General features: G+C 37.5%; 3 protein-coding genes and 1 long non-coding RNA gene across 4 annotated transcripts in view; 3 read left to right on the top strand and 1 right to left on the bottom strand.

Annotated features, from left to right (window-relative positions):
• The window catches only part of LOC132973515 (NACHT, LRR and PYD domains-containing protein 12-like), an 18,834-nt gene extending 18,506 nt beyond the window's left edge, over window positions 1-328 (top strand). Inside the window, exon 6 of the mRNA XM_061037021.1 lies at window positions 193-328. Coding sequence (XP_060893004.1) covers window positions 193-313 — 121 coding nt within the window. The 3' untranslated portion in view covers window positions 314-328. The remainder of the gene's footprint in view (window positions 1-192) is intronic.
• The window catches only part of LOC132973529 (uncharacterized), a 969-nt gene extending 276 nt beyond the window's left edge, over window positions 1-693 (bottom strand). Inside the window, exon 1 of the long non-coding RNA XR_009673010.1 lies at window positions 447-693. This is a non-coding gene — a long non-coding RNA (uncharacterized LOC132973529). The remainder of the gene's footprint in view (window positions 1-446) is intronic.
• LOC132973511 (NACHT, LRR and PYD domains-containing protein 14-like) overlaps window positions 1-12,500 on the top strand; it is a 273,451-nt gene that overhangs the window by 19,796 nt on the left and 241,155 nt on the right. The gene's annotated exons all lie outside the window — the stretch shown is intronic.
• Window positions 1-12,500, top strand: part of LOC132973514 (NACHT, LRR and PYD domains-containing protein 14-like) — an 85,116-nt gene that overhangs the window by 68,643 nt on the left and 3,973 nt on the right. The window lies entirely within an intron of this gene.

Genomic DNA, 12,500 nt, shown 5'->3' with positions numbered 1-12,500 from the left:
GAAAAACAATCATTCCAATTTCAACCATCAGACGTAAAAATAAAGTCAAACACTTGTTTTGTCTGAGATGTTTGTGACACTGTGAGATTCTGAAACTGTCAAAGGAAAGTTTAAATTGAAGAATCTTTGATTGAATGTCTTCTCTATAACTAGAATAAATATTACAAATGTTTACTTTGTTCACTTTTGCAGACGATCGTCTTTTTTTTTTTCCCTTACTCTTATCTTAGAGCAGGGATGTCAAACATACGGCCCGCCAGCAGGTTTCATCTGGCCTGTGAGACGTTTTGGGAAGAAGGAGGAAATGTATTGAAAAATATTTTGAGATTTTTCATAAATTAAATATTTGTAATACTTATTTTCCCCGAATTGTATTAAAACCTATAATGAGCAATGTAAAGGTTGATATCATGATACGAAAATTAATGAAACAGGGTACTTTGAACTATTTTCTCAGCAGGGCGTATCATAAAAAAGACGAGTGGCCGAGCGCACGAGCTGCTCCTGCATTACGCTGGTAATACATCACATCAGCAAACAGGCTGAACACCTGAGAGAGGTGACACAGAATGCAGGTTTTCAAGAGAGATCGAAGGAGCGATATTTCTTTAGTTTTATTTGCTCACAAGTTGCCAGAATTTCATCAAAGCTACAGGACTTAACCACAGGAGGCGCTGCACTGCGCGCTCATCCTGACGCTCTTCAGTTCTGTCCACACTTCTTGACTGATGGAAAACTAAAGTTTGACTGATAATTACAAAGCTTCCTATGGAGTGAGCCACAAAGAGCAGCTCGTGCAAATAAAAAACAATCCTCTCTGTCCTGCGTAACGGCCCAGACCGTCTCCTCACATCCAGACGTTGAGCCTGATGATAGAGTTATTTTACCTCTGGTTATTGTAAAAACAGTAAATTAAAATGAATATTAACTGATTTTATTTAAAGATGGTTCATTTTTAGGTCACCCAGAGGTGAACGTGTTGTGTAAAAGTTTCAGCGTGACATCACTTTTTAGCGTAATTAAATTATTAAGATGTTATATCTTTATTTAACCTCAGATTTAAGAAGGGGCACCACTTCCTGTTAAAGGAAGAAAATAACTTTAATGGTATAAGTTAATTAATTAATCAGTCAGTTTCATATCTTGAAAGAAGTAAGTTCTGGAAATGTTAAACAAGAAAACACACAGACAAAGTCCTGAATTTTATGTTTAAAATTTAATATAAAAAGGGGTAAACAATAATGTATAGATGAAACAGATAAAGAATATGATTATTATGATCAGGATGATGCAATTATAATGTATGGTGACATTATATATTTAGTAATGAGATAAGACGCGGTATTGTTTGAATGACTTGATCAGAAAATGGTCAAAAAGAAAAAGTTGATAAAGGAATTTTGGGATTCTATTTGGATTCAAAGGAGGGCTCTGAATAGACACGACTCAAGACATTAATCTTCCAACACCCCTTGCCACCAGCAGTCTTACTGTGAGATGTGTTCAATTGAACTCCGCCGGCTGGTCCCGCGTTTCAGTCTCTGGCAAGCGGTTCTTTTCAGGCCCAGAGAGGTCCAAGGGCCAGATTAGATGCCTTAACAACTTGGTCGGAGTGTGCAGCTGGGATGGAGATTGTACGTCGGTTCAGCCGTCGTCTCAGAAGCTCCAAGAGGATCCAACAGGAAAAAATATTCAAGAGTCTTTTGATACGTCGATTTCCAATTCAGATTAACCGGATGGCCATCTTGATGAATCTAAATTAAGGAATTGGCGTTCAAAATTGAAGAGCAAAGACTTTGTAGAAGAAAGTTCAAAAACCTTGCTGGAGCCAGAAAGAATTGATGTTCCAAAAATTGTGCGTGAAAAAGAAAGTTCGGCAGAGACTCGTCTCTACGACACAAACGTAAAAGAAGTGATTCGGACCGAAGTCCGAAGAGAAGCGAGCAAGAGCTGAAGCTCTAAACTTCAACAAACCAAAACAAAAAGAAAAACTAAAGATCTGAGCTCAGTGTGAACTCTTATCACCTGGATGGGAGGAGGGGGGTCTGCAGGCAAAGAGGGGTGCAGCCCACGGGTGACTCCCATTCTGACTGGAGGAACATTGTTTAAACTAAACCGAGTTTACTCAATAAGATTAAGAATAAGAATCTAAACATATATACATCACCATACATTCATTTCGATATTATTTCTATCAGATCCACGTTGATGTAGGTTCACGTCATATATTTAGACAAACATTTCTATCAGATTCATGTTGAGATGAAAATCACACCATCTGGGAACATCCTCAGTTAATCCCATCCTGTAGGTGAACAAAAACATGTTATACAGTCAACATTCTTAATAAGACATATTAATAAAGTAGGAAAAGAAGTTGGTGTCTTTAAATAACACCTTCTATAGCTAATATCAAAGAGTATGCTTTATAACACGTCTAAATGTATAATTATGAAGGTTACGTATTCATGGATATTCTAACACTAGATGGCAATAGAGCTCCACGTCAAATTCCTATTAAACATAATATAACTCTTATTCCTATTCTGAAGATCAGATTTTGAGTTTAAAAAAATGATTATAATACATTCAATGTGACGATTACAAATATCTAGATGAAGAAAGACATAAATGTTCATTTGAGGCAGAATTGAAAGCTGTGGTTTCATTCAGTTCTTCAGCAGTCCTTCAACAGATGGTCAATTTTACGACTTTGCAGAGACTGGTTTCGGTCACAGTTCATGTCTTTGGGGTCAATTCGTAGATAGCAGAGTGTTCTGTTTCCGCTCGATTGTTTATTCCAGGTGTTGTAAAAGTTCATAACATCCTGTCTGAGAGGGAGGCTTAAATCATTGATCAGTTCCTTTGTTCCTTGGTAAAAGTAATGTTAATCCACAGTCCTGAGTCCTGCAGGAAGAGAGGCTGTAAACGTGGCTGCTGATAACAGCTACAACTTCTAAATGCAGTAGCCTGCTGTTGCGCCTTTATCACCAGCTTTCATCAGACCGTAAAAATAGAACTATTACTGAACATTTCATTCTTATCCAAAAACGATATCACACACAGGCTGTCCGATCATACAGAGGTCCGCTGGTTTAACCGTGGAGCAGCGCTAAAATACTTTCTCGAATTGCGCACGGAGATGGCACCGATTCAAGGCGCATAAAAAGTCAGTGACAGAGTTAGATTACGATATTGCGGACATGTAGAAGAACGGACTGCCAGACTCATCAAATGGTTTAACTGAGTTTACTTAGTTGAAGAAGTTGAACTCCACACGGAGCTGATCAGACTGCAGTGATCAACGCTGAAGGATCAATTCAAGTCTGTTGGTTTGGAAACATTTGATGTCTGACAGTGAAATACCTGAAGATGACTGTTTGCATCAAAGACACTCTGTGTGTTTGTGATAACATATTCATGTGAGCAGGTTTAATCTGTGATGAACCTTAACGAGTGCAAACTGTGCTGTGGCCTGACACACAGATCTAAAGTCTCTGTTTCTCTCTCTAATGCACTGATCCCAGGGCAGGTAGAATAACCTGTCAAAGTTTCTATAACCTTGAACAGCAATATTAAAATATAATATAATAATCTCAAACAAAACATAATTATTGATGTTTTGTTCTGTAATGTGGTACATTTAAATATTTCCATGTGCCAACATGCAGTTTGCAATGACAGAGTTAACCCCTCTGCTTAATGTACTTTTACATTTTATGCGTTAACATGCAGTTTTCTATACAAGTACCTTTATTTGTCTTTTTTTATTTTTATTTTTTTTTTTTATTAAAAAATTAACATTAAACAACATTAATATCTTGACAGATATTAAACATGTGACCTGAAAAACAAACAACAGAACAAACAAGTGTCACAGATACTTGAGCCTGTTGGTTGGATGAGGATTACATTTTTCTACACATAATTTGTTGTGTATGATGCTTATGTCCCTGTTTTGTTTATATATGTTAACCATTTTTCCCCAGCCTTTGTCGAACTGATCTTCTTTCATTTTCAACTTGTAGGTTATTTTTTCCATCACAAGGATATCATGTATGATTGACAGCCACTGTCTGTGGTTTGGTGTGTCAGTCTTTAGCCAGTTCTTAGTAATGGTTTTCTTTGCTGCTGCGAGTAGAATCTTGAACAAGCATTGGTCTCCTGCATGCACAGATCCTTCCAAGTGTCCCAGGTATAAAACAAGACATGATCGAGGGATTTCATAACCCAGCACTTTGCACAGAGCTGAATGTATATCATCCCAGAAAGGTTTGATCTTGATGCAATACCAGAAAATATGTGTATGGTTTGGATCCATGTTGTTGCATAGTCTCCAGCGTGGCTGTTGAATATTCATTTGTTTACTTTTAATCTTGGGTTTAATGAAGTACCAAATTAGATTTTTCCAAATGAATTCTCTCCATGTCTGTGATTGTGTCGTGGTTTGTGTACTTTTCCACATTCCAGACCACATTTCTTCTGGGATCTCCTCATTCAGCTCTCTTTCCCATTTGACCTTGACATACAGTGTTGAATCTTTTTTTGATTCCATTAAACAACAGTACAGGTTAGACACAGCTTTTTTAACTACAGTACTGTATGCTTGTGTAAGTAACTTAATGATAGGATGTATTTCGTCCTCATTTTTCTTAATGTTTTTAATATAATAGTCTCTCATTTACAGATATCTGAAGAAATCCTGATTTGTTAGATCATATGTATTTTTAAGTTCTTGAAAACTTCTCATCTGACCCTTCTTAATAACTGTACATATGGCTGTTATTTGTCCAGTTTTTAAATGTAGGATCCAACTTTAGTGGGTTAAATTTCTCATCAAAAGCTATCCATTTTAATAATCCCAGATCCTTCCCTAATTTTAACTGCTTAACAGTGGAGTACCATATGTCCAGTGTAAATGATGTTAATGGGGCTAAATGTTCTTCCACTCTCATCTGGACAGGTATCTCTCTTTCACCAATACTTGTATTTAAATGTAGACATTTCAATATCTTTCCATCGAGCTACATAACCAGCATTACACCAATACATGAGTGGACGTAATTGTGTTGCTTTAAAGTATTCCTTTAAGTTCAGAAGGGCCATTCCCCCTTTATCTTTAGGCAGCTGAAGTGTGGTGTAAAGGATCCTCGGTTTTTTACCCTCCCAAATAAATCGTGACATAAGCTTATCCCATTCGATAAATTGAGCTTGTGGTATGTTTACAGGCAGAGATAGAAATAAATATATCAAAAGTGGTAATATGTTCATTTTAACCACACTTATCCTATCATGGAGCCCCAGCGGATAGGTGGACCATCTTTCAATGTCTTTCCTTATATTGCTGTCTATCTGTCCATAATTACTTTGATATAGTTTTGATAAGTTGTTGGTTATATTTATACCAAGGTATTTTAGTGATCTTGCTTCCCAGTTTATTCTGAATTCTTTAAGTTTTTGGTTTGGTGAGCAGTTAAACATGAGAACTTAAGTCTTAAGTACATTTATCTTGTACCCAGAGTACGAACTGAAGTTTTCTAGAATTTCCATAAGTTGCATAAACGTGTTCACAGGGTCCTTTATGTAGATCATGACATCATCAGCAAACAGACTAATTATGTGTTTTTGTTTATTAAATTCTATTCCGGTTATTGAATTGTCTTGCCTGATCATTTGGGCTAACGGTTCAATATACAGAGCGAATAGAGTCGGGCTAAGACAGCAACAAAATCCTGCTTGTTCTCTTCTGAGCTGCTTGTCTATTGCATCTGAAATTCTTTGTATGATGACTTTTGCTAGTATTTTGCTTGGAATTGACAAAAGGGTAATTCCATGCCAGTTTTCACAGTTTTTTAGGGAACCTTTCTTGAGCATCTTTACGATTACACCCTTTGACCAATCGTTTGGTATCGTCTTCATCTCCCATAGGGATGTGAAGAGTGGTTTGAGCAGTTTTGCTGAAAGTTCTGGATGTACTTTGAACAGTTCTGCATTCAGGTTGTCTTGCCCGGGGGCTTTTCCATTTTTGAGTGATTTGATGTCTGAAACAATTTATTTTTCTTCTGGTGGGGCAGTGTTAACATCAAGGGCAGTCTCAGGTTCCTGTATCTCTGCTTCTGCTGTTGGTGGGGGTCTGTTTAGGACCTCGCTGAAGTGTTCTGCCCACCTTGCCTCTACTTCTGCCTCTGATGTAAGAGTTCGCCCTTGTTTGTCAGTGATCGGCGTATCTATAGCTCTATGGTACCTACCGCAGACTATTTTGGTAATTTTATAGAACAAGCAGGATTTCGGAAAGGAAGAGGGTGTGCCGACCAGATTTTCACTCTGCGCAACATCATAGAGCAGTGCACAGAATGGCAAAGACAGCTATATATCAACTTTGTAGACTTCGAGAAAGCATTTGACAGCATCCACAGGGACAGTTTATGGCGCATTCTACGTTTGTATGGGATTCCACAAGAAATCATCCTCATCATAAAGGTTTTTTTTTTTTTTTTTTTTTTTTACACCAACTTCACATGCCAAGTAGGAAACAGCAACCACACTTTTGAAGTCAAGAATGGAGTGAGGCAAGGATGCGTGATGTCAGCATTACTCTTCAATACCGTCATAGACTGGGTGATGCGAAGAACAACCAAAGATCAACCTAGAGGCATCAGATGGACACTATTTACAACACTTGAAGACCTAGACTTTGCAGACGACTTGGCACTGGTTTCCCATACCCACCAACATATGCAAGAAAAAACATCCCGTGTCAACAGATTTGCACACCAAATAGGACTGAACATAAGCCTGAAGAAAACAGAGGTGATGACCTTAAACACACAAAATCCCCCACCTATACAAATAAATGGAGTAAATATACCCACAACAGAAGAGTTTTCATATCTAGGAAGCACTGTTAGATATGATGGAGGAACAGGCAATGACATCAAAAGCCGACTCAACAAGGCAAGAAACACATTCAGAATGATGAACAATGTGTGGAAGTCCACGAAGTACAGCATCAACACCAAACTCAAGTTTTACCAGAGCTGTGTTCTCTCCACCTTACTATACAGCTCTGAATACTGGAGGATGACAGAGAAAGACCTTTCAAAGCTCTCTGCATTCCACACAAGAAACCTCAGAAAAATCCTACGTATCTTCTGGCCTAACACCATCTCCAACCAGCAATTACTTGCTCGGACCAACCAAGAAAGTATAGAGACCATCATAAAAAGAAGGCGGTGGAGATGGATTGGACACATCATGCGAAAAGAACAGGATTACATTACTAGAACCGCCCTACACTGGACACCTGAAGGCAAACAAAAGAGAGGACAACCCAAAGAAACCTGGCATCGAACAGTGGAGAAAGAACTGAAAGCCATGAAGCAGACCTGGAGTTCTATCCAAAAGCTCGCCCAAAACAGACAGGAGTGGAGATCCTTTGTTGCTGCCCTACATGCCAGTAGGCATAAAGGGCAGTAAGTAAGTAAGTAAGACAGCAACCCTGTCTAGTTCCTCTCTCAAGTTGGAATCTATCAGAGAGAGAACCGTTAACCTTTACTCTCACCGTGGGTGCATTATAAATGGATTTAATGCATTGAATAGATTTTTCATTAAATCCAAACCTCTCCAATGTTAAATATAAAAACTCCCAATTGACTCTATCAAATGCTTTTTAGCATCTAGGCTGATCAAAGCTACAGGTACATTTTCTTTGTGTATTCTGTGTATGATGTGTAATGTCCTTCTGACATTGTCTTGTGTCTGTCTTCCCCCTACAAACCCTGTCTGGTCTTCACCTATCAGGTCTGGTACAAATGCTTGGAGTGTGTTTGATATTATTGAGGTATACATCTTATAATCAACATTTAAAATCCATATTGGTCTGTAGTGTTGGCAGTAGTCCTTATCTTTTTGGGGTTTGGGGAGTACTGTGATTATTGCTTCCTTCCAGGTGGGAGGTACAATGTTTTCATCCATGATCCAATTAAAAGTAGTTTGTAATAATGGAGACAATTTTTCGTACCACTCAGATGGAAATCCATCACTTCCAGGTGCCTTATTTGGTTTTAGTCTTCCTATGGTTTTCAGGATTTCCTCTGTGGTTATTTGTTCTGTTATGTGTTGATTCTGCGTTGTACCTATTGAGGGTAACTCCAAGGAGTCAAGGAATGTTCTAATATCGTTTTGATTTGAGGTAGATTGTTGAGTGTAAAGATCCTTGTAGTAATCTCTGAAGATCTTTTCAATTTCTCCTGGTTCGTATTTTAATTGGTTTGTTTTTGGATCATGCAGTTTATTGACAGTAATTTCGGCCTGTTGTTTTCGTAATCGTCTAGCTAATAATTTCACAGCTTTTGGGCCTGTTTCATAATAACTTTGTTTTAGATATCTCGCTTTTATCTCTGCTTCAAAGTGAAGCAAATCCTCTATTTTTTTCCTCCCCTCTTTCATTCGTTGTTGTATTTTTTGGTCAGTTTTTCCTTTATGCTTTTGTTCTAATTGTTTTAGTTCGGTTACATCAAAGTCAAAGTCAAAGTCAACTTTATTGTCAATTTCAAAATATGCCAGACATACAGTGGAATCGAAATTGCGTTTGTCTCTGACCCGCGGTGCAATACAACCAAAATGAGGTAAAAAGATAAAATAAAATGACGTAAAAATAAGATAAATAATATTTACAGTAATAAATTCTAAATTGTGCAAAAAGGTAAATAAAATACAATTTTAAGAAATATATATATACATATATGTTGTATTGTTTTTCTCTCTCTTTCTTGAGGTTGCTTGTGATTGCGATCAATTTCCCCTTTATTACTAATATCCCATAATATTGCTGGGTTTGTCTCACCATTATTATTTTCCTCCAAGTAAGTCTTTATTTCAGCTCTGATTTGCTCGACAACTGATGTGTTATTAAGTATTCCCTCATTTAGCCTCCATATTGTATTTCTCTGTCTACAATTCAGGAGTATCTTTAGGTAAACTGCACTATGATCAGAAACATCTGCCACTCCAATCTGACATTCTTATTATTAGTATTAGTATTATATCTCTATTTTCTTTTTGCATACAAAAATAGTCAATCCTGGAGTAGACAGAATGCGTTGATGAGTAATGACTGAAGTCTCTTTGCTGAGGATGCAGGTCTCTCCATACATAAAAAAAAACATTTCCTCCCACGCATTTTTAACCATCTTTGTTGTAGATTTCTTATTTCTCTTCACACTGGTCGTGTCCATGTCATAGTCCATTATTACGTTGAGATCACCTCCACATATGCATATACCTTCTGCTTCTACTGCTATTATATCAAATAAGGATTTGAAAAATTCCTTATTACTCTCCGGTGGGGCATATATGTTCACCAATGTTATTAATGTCTGCCCAATTCTTCCTTTAACCATAATGTAACGTCCCTCTTTATCCTTTATTTCTTTTTGGCATTCAAACTTGATTACATTGGATTTTAATATTGCTACCCCTCTTTTGCGAGTATTAAAGTGTGAACTATAGAAAGTGTTTCTAAATCCAAATCTTTTTCATTTCTCATGTTCTGATTTTGATAAGTGAGTCTCTTGAAGGAAATGTATCTGCATCTTTTCCTTTGTGAGTTTGGTCATAATTTTAGCTCTTTTGACTGGGTTTCCTAAGCCAGACTCAAACTTTTTAGACTGTGTACCACCTCCGAAAATATTTGGCTCTCCAAGTACCACCATTATGGTAGATTTTAAAATACACTGTAGGCCTATTTCTACACACATTACAAGCAAGAGGCAAATTAATTCATAAAAATAATATTATTTATTATTGACTTCTGGCAGCCACGCTGTGCTGTAGGCCTACTAAGGGCTAGCGCCAAAACTGGCCCTTAAACTCCAAAAGAAGTGCAGAACAAAACAAACCAACAACCTGTTTTAGAATATTTAATCTCCAGTGTTTCCCACTAATAGACGATACCTGGGCCCAAGTATACTTCTGACCTGTTCTTATTTAATTTTTCATTTATTCATAAAATTGCTGCGTGCCTGAGAGTGCGCGCGGGAGCGGGGGAGAGAGAGAGAGCTCGCGCTCCGCAGGCTCCGTGCAACCAGAGCCGCTTTATTTTAAGTCTCTGCGTTCAACATAACAACACTGCCAAAAAAAATCCCTCTCGAATCTTGCAGAGTGTTAAGACAACAAAAGAGAGCAGAATCACATCAGCTTCAGAGCAAGAGAGAGAGAGATAGAGAGAGGGTGAGCGATAAGTTCCACTGTCCGTACATGCATCAAAACTGAAGCTTCTCCTGGCTCCGTTTTAAAAATGTTAATGTACAGCTGCTTGCTGCCGATTGTGTGCTGAACTCCAATAAATAACAGAATATCTGTTAATGTAGGCCTACAGCTGCTTTCTGTTGTTTCAGTACTGAACTATAACGGAATATCGAGTGGAACTTTTCAAAACGCGAGGCGTACTCCTGTTGTTGTTTATGTCTGTGCGCGAACATAAATTGAGCAGATTAAAGATGTTTGTTGCAAAAACTAGATTAATTTAGAGGGGAAAACACATTTGATATTAATACAACCCAATAGATACAAGACAGATAAGATAGGAGTATGACAAAAAGAATAAAAAATTGGCGTTTTATGCTGAACGTTTTTTTTTTTAAATATTGTGGAGATTTTTTTGCGTACCACCACAGGGAGTCGGTGGTACGCATACCATAGTTTGAGAACCACTGTCCTAAGCCATTAACATTTAGAGACATTACTTTAATCTCCTCTTGTTTTGTATTCATGAACTGTTATAGTTCTATTATCTTTGTAACAACACCTCCACAAGCTCTTAGTAAGACACTTTTGAACAATAAGTAACGTTTTGAACCACCTTTTAGAACATTGCACTTTAACTAAACACAGAAAAGGTGACCTCCATAAAGAGATGTCAACAAACTTTGTTTCATGTTGACTCTCTTTTTGTTTTGAGGGGGAGAGCCACTCACAGTGAAAGGGCCCCCTACTAGTAGAGAGGTTCAGCCCACAAGGGGTTAATCTTCCCATACTAGACCAACAGTTTTATCTCCGTTCCTCTCAAGCCGTGAGTCCAGATATCTATAACCCTTTAAACCAGGCAATTGTTCGGCTTACCTTATTTCTTTAAGAGATTATGCCTTTCTTTTCCCCTCTCATTTAAACTAGACTTAAATTAAACACTCATACAAGGCATGTTATGTAGCCAAAGGATATAGTCAAAAGATGGGAGTAGACTATGAGGAGACTTTTTCTCCAACTGCCAACCTAACTAGTACAAGAGTCTTAAAAAGCTGCACAGGAAAACTTGATATTACATCAAATGGATGTCAAAACTGCTTACTTGCATGCACCAATAGACTATGAGATATACATGGAACAACCAGAGGGTTATGAGGTGAAATCTAGCACAAATGAGAAGTTGATGTTTAAGCTAGAAAAGTCACTGTATGGACTTAAACAGTCAGGCAGAAATTGGAACAAGACACTAAATGAGTATTTGAGTGAAAACAATTTTGTCCAAAATCCTGCTGATCATTGTGTTTACACAAAAGAAACTGAAAATAAGAAGGTAATCATTTTAATATGGGTGGATGATTTAATCATTGCTGCAAGTGATGAAAATGTTCTTACAGATGTGAAGGACATGTTCACAGCCAGATTTAAGATGAAGGACTTGGGTAAACTGAAACATTTTCTTGGTATTGATTTTGAACAGAGTGAAAAATGTGTGAAAATGTCCCAGAAGAAATATGTGAAAAATATACTTGAAAGGTTTGACATGCAAGACTGTAAACCTAGAGAGACACCTTGTGAACAAAAACTCAGCTACACTGATGATGCAGAAATGATGAGTGATGTCAAGAAATACAGAGAGGCCGTAGGGAGCCTTATTTATCTGACTACATGTACAAGACCAGAAGTAAACTGTCTCAACATTTTACAGAACCAACAGAAGAACAATGGACTACTGTAAAACATGGACTAAGATACTTGAAAAGCACAAGTGAGAAAGAGCTGTGTTACAGACAATGTGAAAATGAGAAACTTGGACTACAAGCCTTCAGTGATGCAGACTGGGCAGCTGATGTTCGAGATAGACGCAGTACAACAGGTTACTGTGTGAGTCTAAACGAAAATGGTCCTATGATTTCATAGAAAACTAAAAAGCAACCTACTGTTGGGTTATCCACTTGTGAGGCAGAGTATATGGCGTTAGCTGCAACTACACAAGAATGTTTGTATCTTATACAACTATTACAGGGACTTGATGGACATCAGTATGTACTTCCTAAGGTTTATGAGGATAACCAAGGAACAATAGCATTGGCTAAGAATCCTGTAAACAGACAGAGATGTAAACATGTTGACATAAAGTATCATTTTGTAAGGTCAACTGTTAATGATGGAAAAATAAGTTTGAACTATTGCCCAACAGAACAGATGGTGGCAGATGTAATGACCAAACCAGATACAAAGTTTAAGCTGAGAAAGTT

Source organism: Labrus mixtus, chromosome 4 (assembly GCF_963584025.1).
Source record: "Labrus mixtus chromosome 4, fLabMix1.1, whole genome shotgun sequence".
Lineage (NCBI taxonomy): Eukaryota > Metazoa > Chordata > Actinopteri > Labriformes > Labridae > Labrus > Labrus mixtus.
Note: the sequence above shows the minus strand (reverse complement) of the source record. Positions and strands in the feature narration are given on the sequence as shown.